Here is a 17,246-nt window from a genome sequence, read left to right on the forward strand (position 1 = left end):
ATAAAAAGTTAAGTTCTGTGGAATTCCTATGTAGAGGACAAATACGATGAAATCTCAAGAAGCAAATGTTTAAATCATAGCTTCAGTACTGCAGAATGCAAAAAGATGAAGGGAATTACAGGGTTATCAGAAAGGTGCTTTATTCTTTTAAAAATTGGGTGTATGGTTAGAAGGTAGCATACAATGGAATCTTTTAAAATACAGAACTCATATTACAATTTTTTTCTTCTTTGGTATGAAATCCCTTAAGACAGACTGATTTTCTTGTATTTGATTTCATATTATATTTTAGGTCATGTGTGAAATATTTTAAATTTTTTTAATATTAAATCTGTGTATAATGAGTTTCTACAGTTACTAACCATTTAAAAAATACTATGTACTTATATAATGTCCTTAAACCACTTTCTTCTTCATTCAAACCACTGTACAAAGTAATATTTGTCCTTAAACAACTTTCTTCAAACCTTGGTGAGTTTGTAAATCAATTATTTTTTTTACCTCAATCATGCAGGCTCTGTTTCTCCTTTCGGCTGATGTCCTTCCTGTGCTGGGACTTCTATCCATTTTCCCATACAGAAGTCTCTCCTGTTCCCTGAGGACCACAGTTTCCCATAGCTCTTATCTAAACCTTTCCAACCAGACCCCATAAAATCACAAGGGGCAAATACTAAAAATGCACAGTAGTTCATGCTTTGACATACCATGGTTTTCTAAAAGATGAAATTATATTTTATGTCAATATTGTACAGTAACAAATTCTCGAAGGTGAAAGAGGTATTAGAGGTTGTCTTGCCCTTATTTTGATAATTCCTTATATCTATATAGTGTAATTAGTTATAATTTAAAATGTAATTTCACATTTTCTGACTTGATTCTTACAACAACTCTGTTAATTAGGTGGGGCAGATATAATTCTCATTTTACAGATCAGAAGAAAGAAACAAAAGAAGAGATTAAAAAAATGAAACTAGACCAGCAGCTTATACCATATACAAAAATAAACTAAAAAGTGGTAAAAGACTTAAATATAAGTTTAAAACCATAAAAATCCTAGAAGAAAAGACAGGGAATGAAATCTCAGATATACAATGTAGAAATGTTTTTGCCAATATATCTCCTAAGGCACCAGAAACAAAGCAGAAAATAAACAAATGAGACTACATCAAATTAAAAAGCTTCTGTACAGCTAAAGAAGCCATCAGCAAGAAAAATAGGGAACCCACTGTATGGGAGAACATTTTTGGCAATGATACATCTGACAAGGATTTAATCTCCAAAATATACAAAGAACTAATACAAGTCAACACCAGGAAGACAAACAACCTGACTAAGAAATGGGCAAAAGACCTGAATAGACACCTCTCCAAAGAGGATATACAGAGTTCCTGCACATGAGAAAATGCTCAGAATCATTAATTATTAGAGAGGTGCAAATTAAAACCTCAATGAACTATCACCTTATACCTGTCAGAATGGCTATCACTAATAAATCAACAAACAACAAGTGTTGGTAAGGTTGTGGAGAAAGTGGAATCCCAGTGTGCTGTTGGGAATGCAGACTGGTGCAGCCACTGTGGAAAAGAGTATGGAGTATCCTTCAAAAATTAAAAATGGAACTGCCTTTTGACCCAGTGATTCCACTCCTGGGATTATATCCCAAGGATCCTGAGACACCAATACAAAAGAAAATATATATGCACCCCTATGTTTATAGCAGCACTATTTACAATAGCCAAGATTTGGAAACAGCGTAAGTGCCCATCAATAGATGAGTGGCTAAAAAAGCTGTGGTACATTCACACAATGGAATTCTATACAGCAGTAAAAAAGAAGAAACTCTTACATTTTTCAACAGCATGGATGAACCTGGAGAAAATGATGCTAAGTGACTTAAGCTAGTCAGTGAAAGGAAAATAACACATGATCTCACTTATATGTGGAATCTAATGAACACAATAAGCCTAGTAACAGAAGCTTGGATACATAAAACAGACTGACAGTTGCTGAAAAGGGGAGGGGTGGGGTGAAAGATGGAGAAGGGATTAACCAAAGAACATTTATGTACAACCCAAGGGCACAGACAAGTGTGGAGATTGGCTTAGGGTGCAGAGAGGGTGGGGCTGGGTGGAAGTGGGAAAAGGGAGAGAAAGTGGGAACAACTGTAACAGCATAAACAATAAAAATAAAACTGAAAAAAGAAAACAGAAGAAGGAAGAGGTTTTGATGACATTCCTGGGGTCAAATGCTAGTTAGACCTGCCTGCACACAGAAAGTGGTATTCTCAGTGCACTGGATGTGTCTCAGACACTCTCTAAGCCAAGGCTCAGCCACTTTCTTCTTGTCCTAATCCTGTGGGATGACTGTAAAATATTAAAGCTAAATAGACAGCTTATGACAATCAACTATTCAGAACCTTTATAAAGAATATCAGTGCTTTTGTCAAATGTAGCATTCCACAAGCCTGTTACTTTTGAGATGAATTCCATTATCCACACATTAAACATTAATGATAGCAAGGCAAAGTAAATGTTACTCTTCCTGCATAGTCTGTGTTTTCTTCACATGCACATCTGTAGCTTTCAGCAACGTCCTTACTAAAAGTTGATCAACTCACAAATATATTTCTACTAATATTTCTAAGGCAGGAAGAAAACAGCTTTAAAAAGAGAGCTTGGACAAAGTTGGCAGACTTTTTTTTTCTTTTTTTTTGCGAGGGGAGGGGTTAGTTTCCTTACCTCCAAAAAGACGGAACGCTTTTTTTCTGCAGCTTGGTAGAGGCCATTTTGCAGAGCTGGATTTCTGAAAGCTTTGTTTTATTTTCAAATATTCTTTAGTGAAGAATGTTTTTGTGGCATTGTTCAATTCTAGAATAAAGAAAAAGAAAATAGCATTTTTAATACAACAATTCTACTCAACCTATTTTACTCAAATGGTGAGAACATAAAGAAGTAACTGTTGTATTATTTTGGTAACATATTCAGATCTCTTTAAGATGGTGAAGACAAAAGTAGAGTCAATTTTCTTTTTAAGTCAAGCAAACATAATTATCCCCAATTCACATCTGAGGCAACTTTGATGTGCCTACACGTAGAACAACTAGTGTGTAGCTCCTATGTCAGACATATGCCAGATGTGGAGGTGCAGCAATGAATCGCAAGACATGGTGCCTGCCCTCAGGAAGACTGTCGATGTGGGGGAAGGACCGAGGGCCGGAGGTGGGGGTAGATGGGCAGGGGAAAGTGGTGGTGGGAAAATGGAGACAACTGTATTCCAATATTAATAAAAATGATAAAAAACAAGGCTGCAGATAAAAGATGGAAATAACAGGTACACAGAAAAGGGGAATAATGTGTTAGGGGTGTAGCAATAGAATAGCCACAGTCCAATATGTGAGGCTCAGGAGTGATGGCAGAAAGGAAAAAACCCTTTCAGCACTTTTCACTTTATAATCTATTTCATTCTACACCTGATGGGTTGAATATTTACTGAGTCTAATGCTGCTGATTGAAAGAAGTTGGAAAAAAATGAAAAAATTGTCAACCTTTCAGAAGCTTGCTAAACAGTTAGAAAAAGAAAACATTCATTTGAAGTAAACACAGACCAGAAGACACACATAACGTATTCACTTCAAGCAGTAGAAAGTCTCTGTATTGAGCCATGGAGAGCAAGGTATGCTCTGAATAGCACAGCTTAATGGCAAAGTTCTTCTTGGAGAGGCCAGGGCACAGTTGGTCCCTAACAGGATATTAACTATAGTTTTTCTATCAATGGTGCCCTCTTACTTTCATCTCACAATTGTTATCTACAGCATTTCCTTAGTTTCCATCCTGATCATGCTTGTGAGCTTCTGCTCAAACCAGGTCCATTAAATTTTCTCTATTTTTCCTAATTATGCTCTTGGATTGATTCTTATCTAATTCACAGGAAAAATGGATTCACAAAGTTTATACTTAACAAAAGAAACAATGTAAAAAAAATAGACTACTCTGGGCAAGTGAGGTACATATTAGAACTACTACACTCGTTAACTTCCCTTCCCCATTTCACACCCAACACCTAGTAATTCAACCACACAAGTTAGAGACAAAATACCTCCATAATTTGTATACTCATTAGGTATGCTGGGGGTTGTTATGGCTAGTCAGTTTATCTTTCATGTGTTTAATAGTTCAATTGTCTCAGGTTGGATATGCTCACAGTGTTTTCTGCAGCAGTGCACTGCCGTTGTGTTAAACTTCACCGTGCCCACTGCCTGTGAACAGCCACTTTAGTTACAAGAATATATGAAGAGAATGGAAGAAGTTATCAAATGACTTACCATATTTTTCTGTATATAATGTGCACATTTGCTCAAATTTTTGAGGGAAAAATAAGGATGCGCATTATATGTGGGTAGTACACCTGAAATACTTTGTATCTCTTCTTGTGTTTTGTAAATATTTGTTATATAGAATTTCTTGTACCATAATGCATTAAAAAATAAATGCTAAAATTCATTTATAATACAAAAACAAAGATCTAAATATATATAAATAAAAATTGAATTAAAAATGAAAATGAAAGATGTTTTTCCTGAAAGTCTGGGCCAAAAATGTGGGTGCACAGTATACACAATAGCACATTACACACGGCAAAATATGGTGTAACACATTCATTTACAGTAACAACTGTCTTCGTGCAGGACTTCTCCTTCCGTAGCGACAAACTGTAACTCATTGTATTTTCTGACAAAAAATCCCTTGAGATAAGTGGTATTATGACTCTTGGGCAAACTGACTGACAACTTTTTAAATCCCTTGAATGAGACCAGTGTGATGGGTGATTAAAGATTTCATGTGGGAGATAACATAAACCAAGCTGAAGAGTTTGCAACTCAAGAATTATTGTTTTTCAAGTACAGTTGTCTCCATTTTTCTCCTACTACTCTCCCCCGCCCCACCTACCACCCTTAATCCTACTCCCCTTTGGCTCTGTCCATGGGTGCTTTACACATGTTCCTTGATGACCCTTCCCAAGAATTCCTGTTCTCTCCATTTCATTCTCCTCTTCCCCACCCCCTCCTCCTTCTAGAGACCGTGTAGCCATGTTCTAAAATGTTGACGCAACGACCAGAGGATGCCATTGCACTCCCCTTGTTTATACTGAAGACTGATTTGGAGGTTAGCTGAATTCTACCTACTACACCTGATCGAAAGGGCATTCCTTTAAGAGTCATCCAGTAACTGTGGTTATGATGACTTTCCACAAACCAAACTTTTTCTAGAGGGTAGATGAGAGAAGTAAAGTAATAATGATGTCTGTGATAATTTCTGTTTCCTGGTTTCAAGAAACTTATTACACAATGGATTTTTAACCAAAATTTAACAAACCCATATGATTAGTGTACCAAACCAGGAAAGGGTTCATATACATATATTTATAGTACCTAACAAAATTATTATCAGAGAAGTTACTACACTGTATAAAATGAGATGGCAGTTGTACCTACTTTTTGTTGAACTTAAACACCTGTGTCCATAACATACGCTTATGAGACCACCGATTTTGGAAGACTTTACTATACTTAATCTGAACAACCTTTGCAGAAAAAGAGGATCCAGAAGCCCTCTGCCCACCATTGCTGTGCCAAATAAGAACTGGGTTCTGATGCCTCTTAACTGTGCAATCTTCACAAGTTGTAGAACTTCTCTTTGTATTTGCTTTTGGCCCTATCTTCTGCAAACATTTATTTTGTACCTGTTATGTGCTTGGCACTTTGCTGGCCCAGCTAGGAATATAAAAATGAATTAAATGTAATTCTTGTCTGCAAGGCATTATACCAGATCAGTGATTCCAAAATGCTTGTCTGCAGCCTGGCTATGGATCAAAATCATAAAAACACAAATTCTGGGCCCTTGCCCAGGTATACTGAAGTAGATTTTCTGTAGATGTGACTTAGGAGTCTCTGCTTTCTACAATACGAGCTCCTTGGGTCATTCTGAAGCAGTGTTGGGTTTGATAACCACTGGATAAAATGATATCAAATCCTTTATTGTTGAAAAATTATTTTAAGTTATTTAAATATGTTAAACCTTATCTCACTTTGGTATAAACTCCATAAACCTTACCCAAGGATGCTGTTCTTGCTATAGACTATGTTGTTCTAATCTAGTGCCATTTTTAACTTAAAAATGCAGGATTTAGCATAAAAAATATTCAATACTACATTTCTCAAAATTATTTGGAAGAAGCACTAAGAAAAATTTAAAGACAGACCAAGAAGCAGGGCTTGGAATCAAAGGTGACAGTCGCCTTTATCCCCACCTCCACCAATCCTACTCATTAGGATGTAGGTGCTTCTTATTATAATACATATGATAATGTATTTGATACAATCAGTAATTCATATTGTTGAGTGTTAGAAAAAGGCAAAAACCTGAGTAGTATACCATTGTTAAAATAAAAGAATTCATACCTTCTTGATTTGGTGGGATACAGGGGTCAATGACCAGCTACATCAGAACATAACTCACATCATTATAGGATGTATTACCATGAGTTTCACTGTATTACATCACAGACAATAACATTAGACAATCACATACACAGGATAATTTGGGACTACAGGCACTGCCAACAGGGTGGTGTAACTCTCATTTCAGTTTTACACTTAAATGTTGGTAGTTTTATATTTCAACTAATTGTAATCACTCAAATATTTGTTAACAAAAATTTAAGGCAGCCTGCTCAGTGCAGGAGTTAAAATTGTGAAAGAGGCAAAGTACCTACATTACATCCTATCTAGTAAAAAGGTAATCATAAAGTTATTTTTTTATAAATAAAAACAAAATGAGGTAAAGTGATATGATAGGGTTAATTCAGGCCATAGAGTTTTATTAAGGAGGGGAAATATGGTAAGAGTGTTATTATAAACATACAGTACAGTCATTTAGGCAAATCCAGTGGTGGTATATTCTAATTTAAAAGGCTAGGGTGTGTGTTTTCAGCCATCACATTCATATCATTAAAGGCCTTGTTTACCCATTTAAAGTTACTTGTTTTTCTGAAAACTTTTTCCCGCACAATTCTCTTCATTCTATGTTGTTTGATACATAACATTTTATTTCTTAATGATATAATTTGCAAAAATAATTTGACAAAAAGGAAATTTGCAGCATGTTATAACATCAATTTAGAAAAACTATTTTCTCCAAGACTTCTGCATTACAGTTGACCCTTGAACCATATAGGGGTCATGGCCCCTTGCGTAGTCAAAAATCTGCATGTAACTTTTGACTCCCCCCAAATGTATCTACAGTTTTCTCTGGGTATCTATGGGGGATTGGTTTGAGGACCCCCTCCAGGTACCAAAATCTGGATGCTCAAGCCGCTTTATATAAAACTGCACGGAGCAATGCGTGCAGTGGGCCCTCTGCATCTCTGACTCCTAACTGAGGGTCAGCAACACTGGTTTTGATCGAGGGTTAGTGGAATCTGTGGATAGGAAACCTGGAGATGCAGAGAGCTGACTGTATATTTATTTAAAAAAGACCCACTCATAAGTAGGCCCGCTCAGTTCCAACCTGTGCTGTTCAAGGTCAAATGTACACACATAATGTGGGTCCGGACTTGGAGTGGAGATCCAACTCTCCCTCATTTTAGTAGGTGCTGTGCATACTTGTTCATGAGCATTATTTGGTTCTAGGAGATTAATTTACAATAAGGTACATTTGCAAGGAATAGACAAGATTGGGAATCAGTCTCAGTCAGTGGGCACTTGGATAAAAAGGGACACTTCTAACAAAATAATCTTCATCAGCTAATGCTAAACTCTCATTTCTTAACAAAGAAGCTTTTTGTTTAGTAATCTCTTGTGAGATGATCTTTAAAACTTTTAGATTGTCTCACTTCACTCTTATCCTTGAATATGTTGACTTTATTATTTTTTAATATTAAACAGTTTTCTTCGTAGTTTTGGGCAGCAGCAAGAGTAAAGTTGAGTTAGGATGCTGTGTCAAGGAGATTTGAGATATTCCCCTTATATAGGAATGGAGAAGGGTTAATATATTTGGCATTTGAGCTCACTTTACCATGTATCAGTGAAAATCCACACACGACCTACAAGGCTTCAAGGGCAATGCCGACTTTGCAAGCCTGCCAGAGGAGCAACAAAGTCCCATTTGCAAAGGATCCCAATCTCCTAAGTGGAATTCCCTTTCTTTTTTAACCCAGGTGAGGACCTAGAAATGTTCATCTATAAGGGAACAATACAAGTTAGGTAAAAACTTGAGTCTACTTTTACAGCTTGCATTCAACAGAGCATGGCTAGTTTGACTCAAAGTAATACAAATATGTAGACCTAGCTCTTCACATGTGGCAGGTTCGCACGCTGGAGTGGTTGCCAGGTCTGCCAGAACTAGTAACTGCATGCTCTATGGCATGGGGCCCAGGGAGCTCTGCATCCTGGGAAAAGAGAGGACAACCAGGACAACCTCACTGTACCCTCTGAAAATAAAATTGAACCTAATTTTCATACCATGTCCTAGTAAATTGTTCAAAATTAAAATTCAGTTTAGAAGTCCCATTATCCAGCCAGCTAAATATGTACAGACTGATAACAAAGGCATATAACACAGAGACTAAACCAAACCAAAACAAATATTCAGTTTGTCAAAATCAAGTTATAGGTTTCAAAATATCTGAGTTATTACGGAATGTAATTTATGCTTAACTGATGTTAATATTTAGGAGTTTCTGTTTTATTAGCAGATAAATTATTCATAGAATGTTATCCATTTTAATATGTAATACTTGATGTAATCATTCCATTCAGTATTTGATATTTATGTTGAAAGAGTTGAATACCTGAATAAAACTCACATTTATGTTAGGAAGAAAAAAGATATAATGGATAGTATTTAGCAACTAATATCACCTACTATTTTTTTTTGTTTCTCTATCAACTTTCAACAGTACATCTTGACCTCCACTAAAAAATAAATATTAATGCCTTCTACCGTTTCATCTACATATCCTGTTCCACTTCAACTTCTCAACTTTAAGTTGTTAAGTATTTTATAAAGATTGCATCCAACAGCACTAAGTAATTTAAACAAGATCACATAACTAGTGAATGTTACAGTTCAGGTTTAAAACCCTTATTTTGCTCAAGTGCATGCTATGGAAAAAATTACAACTAATCCCTTATTCACCGGCCAAATATCTTGAGATCCTTTAGAAAATGACAACTTTCCCACCGTTTCCCACTGTGACCATCACTGCTCCCTGGTTTGGACACAAATGAACGGTGACTCCACAAACATGAGGTGATTGGCTCATTTACTGAGTAACTCTCAGGGGTCAGTGAGCATAACAGAATAGTCTAAGATTAAAAAATAACTTTCTCAAAGTAGCAACCAAAGCATCTGAAAACAGAAGAGAAAAATAATCTCAGCAGAACAACAACAACAAAAGAAGAAAGCTAATAAAAATTGTGCTTAAGAAGAAAATTACAAAAATGTGTTGAGAGGCAATATACCATAGTAACAATTACTCAGTATTATAACAATGTCAACTAGAAATGTGAATTATCAGATAACTTATAAGTTTAATTTACTTGTGAGTTATTAAAACGTGCAAGCTAGAATAATTATAAGAATGGAATAATGGTATAAAACAAGCTAGAAATATGAATGGAACAGAACAACTTTCAAGAAGCGCATACACATTTTACTAATTATTATCATTACTTTTTAAAGAAAAGCAATTCAATCAGCATATGAAAAATATATTGTTCAGCAAATATTATTGGGATAAATGTCTTAGGAAATGGAAGAAAGGTACTTTATTCTTAACCAAACCATGCATCATAATAACTGGGCTGGAGTTAAATGTGGGGAAATGAGAACAAAATGAAAGCATAAAATAAACATAAGCAAAGAGAATGTTTATATAATTCTGTGGTGGAAAAGGCCTTTTAATACCTAACTTTGAAATTAAAAATAATAAAGGAAAATGTTGTTATATCAGACTACATAAAAATACAGTTACAAACATTCATAAACTACAATAAACATAATTAAAGTATAAAATGGGGACAAGATTTGCACATAGGACAAAAGCTGACACTGCTTACAAAAATTCTCTTGCTAATAAACAAGAAAAAGATGAAGAGACCAAAAGAAAAGTCAGCAAAGAGTGTGGTAAAAGATTTAAAATGGAAAAGAGATAACTCAGAGTACAGAAAAGATAAGGCCTTCTATGCAGCTGCTTGCAATAATTTTGGAGCATAATTTTGCAACATATACATAGCCTTCAAATACACATAGACTTTAACTGCCAATTCTACTTCTGGGAATACATCTGAAGGAAATACTCAGAGATGTGTGCAAATATTCATCCACATATATCAGCAAATAAATAAACAATAAACAAGTAAGTGTGCCATGACTGTAGATAACTTAAGTAGAAAGTGACATGATCGCAAAAATTTTAAGTAAAACAAAAGTGGGTTAAACACTTTATACACAGTATGTTCTCTCTTTTTTTGGTGAAAAATGATTAAGTATGTATAAAATATACTGCAATGATACTACTAAATGTGGTCTTTAAATGGTGGGACTATGGAGGATTTTGAGCTGTTAATTTTATCTGTATGTTCAGATTTTGTTATAATGAATTATATTACTTACATACTTTTAAAAGTTATTCTATAAGAAAACAAGACCATATTTTGCTTTTCCTGGTTTATATATTCTAATATTCCCTCACATGTTATCAAAGAATACCATAAAACACAGTGCTAGAAAACCTGATACTGCATTCAGGATTTTTTGAGGACATTGCCTACTCCACTTTTCAATATACCCTAGAGGAGAAATCACGTGAAAAATTCCTTTTAACATGCCAGAAAAATCTTTGCTTACTCTAAGCAAATGCTGTTTCTTTTCATGAATCATGAGAATCATTTAATTGTATACTACTTCTATTTTTCCTTAGGCAGCCAGAAAATTTAAAGCAAATACTTCATCTAATTATAGTTACAATATAGGGCCATATGGCCTATTTATCAGCCCATCCCCCCTCACCTGGTCTTTATATTCCATTTCAATTAATACATTCCCTTGTCCTGCTATTTCATTGATTTTATCTTTTAAAACACCTCAAAATCCTTTTGAGGTAGGGCATAAATAATTAAATAGATATTCCCATTATTATTATCAGCCTCTAGATTACATGACACAATGAAATACTTATTCCAGTGGAATATATATTCCCAATCTGACTTCTTTTAGAATAAAAATAAAGGAAAGTATGGCATTATGGTTTTGATGAACAAATCAAGAGACACTTGAATCATTATTGCTCTAAGACGTTAAGGAAAGCAATTATAAAATAACTATCACTATAAAGTTAGGTCATGTAAGGCAGGGACACTTGTCTAAATCGCTTTGTCCATAGTCTAGATGCTTCCTATTAAAACAGGCTTTTAGTAAATGTTCTCTTGCACAGATTGAGATAAGTATCTATTGAGAAAGAGGTGTCATGGGTACCTCCACTTTTTTTCACTCCAAAGAACCCAACAAGGGATCTGGTATTAGAAAAGAACCCGTTTCCCCTACTATATGCCAGAAATGAGGAACCTCCAGTAAGCTCCTTGCCTCTCATGGAACTGCTTCCTTTGCTCTCTCCATCCCTTACTTGTTCTTCCCAATGGAAGGAAGAGTAATCTGCCTGGTGAGATGGATGTCAGCTTGATGTCCCTGACCACATTTCTTTACTGGGTACAGTCACTATGCTTGATATGTCCTTTTGTCTCCAGGTCTGTCTAATCTCAGTTCAGTGATTTTGTGCTCCAGGCTACATGTATATGGCAGATCAGAGAGGCATATCTTTACTTTCTCTTCATTATTTGATTTTGAGCCTAGGTTTGCAAGTCTTCATGCAGCTGTTGGGGTTAGGATACTCATAGCTTATCTCTGTAATCCTATCTCCCCTGCAGGTGGGTCCTTGGATTTTCTTTTAGGGAAGATAAATGTGCCATGTGTTTTCTTCAGTTCACTAACATTTTTTCTTTTTAAAAAAATATTCATCCCTCTTCCACCTCCCCACCCCCCTGCAATCAACCACACTGTTGTCCATGTCCATGAGTCCTTTTTCTTTTTTGCTCAATCCTTCCATCCCCCATAGCCCCCTATGCCCAGAGCTGTCAGCCTGCTCTCTATCCATGAGTCTGTCTCTATTTTGCTGGTTACTTCAGTTTGTTTATTAGATTGCAGATGTGAGTGAAATTATATAGTATTTGTCTTTCTCTGACTGGCATATTTCACTTAGCATAATGTTCTCCAGGTCCACCCATGCTGTTGCAAAGAGTAAAATTTTCTTCTTTCTCACAGCCATTTAGTATTCTACTGTGTAAATGTACTATAGTTGTTTTATTCACTCATCTACTGATGGACACTTGGGCTGCTTCCAGATCTTGGCAATTGTAAATAATGCTGCAATGAACACTGGGGTGCTTATATTCTTTTCAATTAGTGTTTGGGGTTCCTTTGGATATATTCCCACATACTTTGATGCCCATTAAATTTCCTGTGGTTGAGGTGACAATGTGGAGATAGAAATTTTTTCCTTTAAGATGTAGCACACTGCAGTCTACTCAGTAAATACTAGCTCTGCTCTCCTCTATCATTCTTCCCCTTTTTCTTAGCAGTTCTCTATGTTCCACATTCATTAACTTTTCCTCTCTTCATTAGTATGTTTTAAATACAGTGTTATATTTCATCTTTGCATGATAATCAGATGAACAAATCCTTGCTCCAGTTTTACTTTCTTCTCATTCAAGAAGAAAGACCTTAAGAACAATAAGAAGGTTGAGAAGATTTGGAGTGTGGGGGAAGGCCTAACAGTTTTCCTCTGATATTTACAGATGTATTCTCTGAGACTCCAGAGGAAATAACAAGGGTCAAATAATGAGTAGTGGAAGGCAGATCAGAGGAATAAACAAGCAACAGGATAGCTTCAAATTTTCATGAAATATCCTTGATACTGGACAAGTACAAGTAAACACTAAAGAATAACTACTTACGATGTTTTTAGAAAACATTTCAGCAAAGAGTCAGGGATTAGATATGAGAAGCTTTTCTTACCTATGATTTTATGATCTTAATACGTTTCTGATTTGGGCAAGCACTGTTTTATAAACTAGAGAGTAACAAATTATGCGGTATATGATTTTCAATAACTTTCTCATAATAATTTATAAAATACCTTTAGACCTGTAACAAGGAGGTAGTCAGAATAATCAGGCAATCATGTTAATGAAAGGCAACACTTACCTGTCTGGAAAAAGACTCTGGAAATAATTGTCCGACACAATGGACAGGGAGTGCTTGCAGGATTGTCTTTGGCAAGAGTCCGTAAGCAGGGCTCACAGAAGATGTGGTGGCAAGGGTAGCACATGTAGGGGTTGAAGTAGACATCCAGACACACTGCACAGATATAGCTCTCCTTTTCTTCTACATATTCATTTTCATCATCTGTACTCATGTCATTAGTCAAAGTCTGCAAAACATAGCAAAACCAATTGTTCTTAGTTCAGTATGAGGTTAGTTTCCTTGATACAGACTGACTTTTGCCAATTAACCAATGTCACCTCAATAAATTAATAAAAATGAGAGACTGACTTTATAATTTTGTTAAAATGAATGAAAATATTTAGGAAAATCACAGAATATCTGTTTCTGTGACATATTCTAATTGACAGAAATGCTACCTTGCAAAGTGAGAAGAAACTGAAAACATACATGAAAAAACTCAGAAGTCTTAATTATTCTGTTTATATAATGCTAGATGCTACTCGTTAGTGTTAGGTATACCAGTCCCAGGATGACAGATTCCCCATCTATCCCCTTCCCACCACAGAAAAATAAACTGTCATGAGGTTATGAAGCCTTAAATGGGCATCCACACTTGGTGAAGAGTGAAGACAAGAGGATATCATACTTCATCTTCATATTGTGCATGGAGCGTTCTCTATTTTATCCTTTGCACCTTCCTGGACCTCAAAGCCAAGAAAAGACCAAAGCCTAAGGGTTGTCAGGAAGTAGACAAGGCAAAGAAACTTGCAGTAATTCTAGGATCAGCCATGCATCTGGGAAATCTGATGATGCATCACCCCCTGCTCCCATGGGATAGTTACAAGGAAGCAATTAAGAGGCAGTTACGAAAGATGTAGCTCAGAGGTTAAGAGCACAAGGTCTGGTAGCAGAATTCCTGTTAATTAATCTCACAATTTCCTCATCTGTAAATAAGTTGTGAGGGTAATGTGAGGCAATCCACTTAAAGTGTTTAGCACAGTACCTGGCACATAGTAAATACTCAATAAACATTAGGGTCAGCCACCTCCTCCTCCCTCCTACCACCCCCTTCACCCTCTCCATCTTCACAGGCCCTGTAGTTTTCACTAGAAAACTGCAAAAATCTCCCCAAACCAATCCTGGATTCAGTCTATTGAGACATGGGGATTGATACTTTGATGTTTGGGAAAAATGGAGATCAATGATGAACACTTGAGTGGGCCTTGGGTTTAATCAATATTTGTTAAGTTCCATGAAATATAAAAGTTATGTAAATGAGGCCAATAGAGCCTTGAAAATACAGAAAAATCTTTCTACTGGATACGCTATTATTTGATTTACCCAGATGGCTTTGCTTCCTCTTGGCCAGTCTCTTCCTGCCACTTGGTAATTTCTCCCAACGAAGGATGTATTCAAAGTTTTTGTACATTTATTCTTAATCAGGTTGTCTGATTTTTGTCATAGACTTGTAGGTGTTTTGACCATAGTTCTTTTTTTTATGGGTTAGATATGTTACAAATATTTCTTTTCCTTCTTTTTGGGTTGGCCTTTTCACTCATTTCATGGGGTCTTTTGATGAAATAAAGTTCTTAGTTTTTAAAGAACATTTTCCCTTATGGTTAGTTCTTTCTGTGGCTTATTTAAGAACTCTTACCCTTTCCCAAGGTCATTAAAATAGCATTATTTTGCATTTCATAATATTTCATAACCCTGTATTCTACCAGAAATTGATTTTCATCATGTATGCTGTGCTTTAGGGGTAAATTTCATTTTTATACTTTAAGTAATTGGTCCAGCCCAATTACTGCAATGACTTTCCTTTCTTCCCTTGCTCCAAAGAGCCATGTTGCTAATGAAAAGGCCAAATATGCCTGGGTCAGCTTCTAAGGCTTTATTTTATTCTATTGGGTTACTGTCTATTCCTATGCCATAATAAGAATCTCTCACTGAGCTTAATAATAAGCCTCAATATCTGATAAAGTTCGTTCTTTCATATTATTGTTATTCTTTGAGGGTGTCTTTGCTATTCTTGGCCTTTTCCATGACCATATAAAATTCAGAATTACCTTATCAAGTTCTTTTTTAGAAGTCAGAATTTTTATTGGAACTGCATTGAATTTGTCGATAAATGTAGGAAGAGTTAGAAATCTTTAAAAATAGACCCGGAGTAACCAAAACAACCTTGAACATTAAGAACAAAGTTGAAGAACTCATACATTCTGATTTTAAATGTACAGCAAAGCTTTATAATAAAAAAGACTACATGCCACTGGCCTGAGGACCAACACATACACATCAGTGAAACAGAACTGGGAGTCCAGAAGGAAGGCCTTGTATTTACGTTCAACTGACTTTCCTCGAGGATGCCAAGACAATTCAAATAGGCAAGAGGAATCTTTTTAGAGTTAATGCAAACATTCTAAAATTGTGAGGATGGTTGAACAACTCTATAACATTACTAAAAACCACTGAATTGTACACTTCAAATGTTGGTGAATATTTTGGTATGCACATTTTCCTCAATAGATATGTTTAATAATCAACTGAATAACTTTAAAAAATCCTTAAAAATATAGTTTTAAAATACACAATCTTGGCTTCTCTCTCCATTTATTAAAAAAAATAAAAACTTATCTTGGTAGAATTCTGTTTATATTTGAATGAATATTTTGTCTCAACTTTATTAATTTCTATTAATATACATGATATACTCTAATATCTCTTTCATCAAAACAAAAACAAACCCCCCCAAAAAAATCCCCTAACCCTCTTCAGTTCACATTACATCCCTCTATTCTCTTTCATGACAACATTTCACAAGAGACTCGATCACAGCACATGTGATTTCTGCTTTCTCGCCTCCTATCCACTTACTCTAATCTGGCTTCTGCTCTCAATCTTCTGCTGCAACTGGTCTTGTACGAGTCACTAACAACTGCTGCACAGCCCAGTCCAGGACATCCTTCTGACCCATCTTCCTCAACCTATCAGTAGCATTTCCTAAGTAGACCAGGACCTCTTTCTTGCTACATACTTAATGCCTTTGTCTTATGTTTGGAATAAATAAATTAAATCAATAATTAATTACCTTCCAAAAGAAAAAGCACCAGGTCCAAATGTGTTCACTGGTAAATTCTACCAAACATTTATGGGAGAAATTGTACCAGCTCTCTATCATCTCTTTTAGATGACTGAAGTAGAAGGAATACTTTCTAATTCATTCTATGAGGCCAGCATTACCTGAATACCAAAACCAGACCCCCCCCCCAAAAAAAAACAACTTAGAATAAAACTATAGACCAATATTCTTCATGACATAACTGCAACAATTCTATACAAAACATATTAACAAATTAAATACAATACATAAAAAGAATTATATACCATGATCAAGTGCATTTTACTAAGTGAAAGAAGCCAGTTTAAAAGGCTACATACTCTGATTTTAATGACATTCTGAAAAAAGCAAATCTAGAGACAGTAAAAATACCAGTGGTTGCCAGGGTTAGGGAGGAGGAAGGGACAGATGGGCAGAGCATAGAGAATTTTTACTGTGATAAATCTACTCTGTAGGATACTATAATGATAGGCACATGCCATGCTGTTTGATAGCATTTTACCCACAGAAATTCTTCCAAACCGAAGTCATTTCTCTCAAACCCTGTCTCTGCTTTATCAAATAAGTTTATGTAATATTCTAAATCCTTTGTTGTCTTTTCAACAATCGACAAAGGGCTCGATGTGAAAGATAGGGAGTGGCAGTAAAGTTTCCATGGCAGCGATGACAATCATGGCCTGCTGGGGATTCCACATGTTTGATGTAATCCTCCTGATAAGACAGGGCAGAGTGAAAGGGTCTGTCTACCACCCAAAAGGAAGGAGAAAAGATGGCTTCAGGGTTATTGA

At 35.7% G+C, this 17,246-nt stretch overlaps 1 protein-coding gene across 6 annotated transcripts in view; it reads right to left on the bottom strand.

Annotated features, from left to right (window-relative positions):
• The window catches only part of RNF180 (ring finger protein 180), a 170,062-nt gene that overhangs the window by 33,170 nt on the left and 119,646 nt on the right, over positions 1-17,246 (bottom strand). For all 6 annotated transcript variants that reach the window (XM_045847704.1, XM_045847706.1, XM_045847708.1 and 3 more), the window contains 2 exons: positions 13,320-13,545; positions 2,739-2,867 (listed from right to left, as the gene is read on the bottom strand). In XM_045847704.1, the coding sequence (XP_045703660.1) occupies positions 2,739-2,867; positions 13,320-13,545 (355 nt within the window). The remainder of the gene's footprint in view (positions 1-2,738; positions 2,868-13,319; positions 13,546-17,246) is intronic.

The sequence above is a fragment of the Phyllostomus hastatus genome, unplaced genomic scaffold (assembly GCF_019186645.2).
Source record: "Phyllostomus hastatus isolate PE091 unplaced genomic scaffold, TTU_PhHast_1.1 phas_contig_58, whole genome shotgun sequence".
NCBI classification, from domain to species: domain Eukaryota; kingdom Metazoa; phylum Chordata; class Mammalia; order Chiroptera; family Phyllostomidae; genus Phyllostomus; species Phyllostomus hastatus.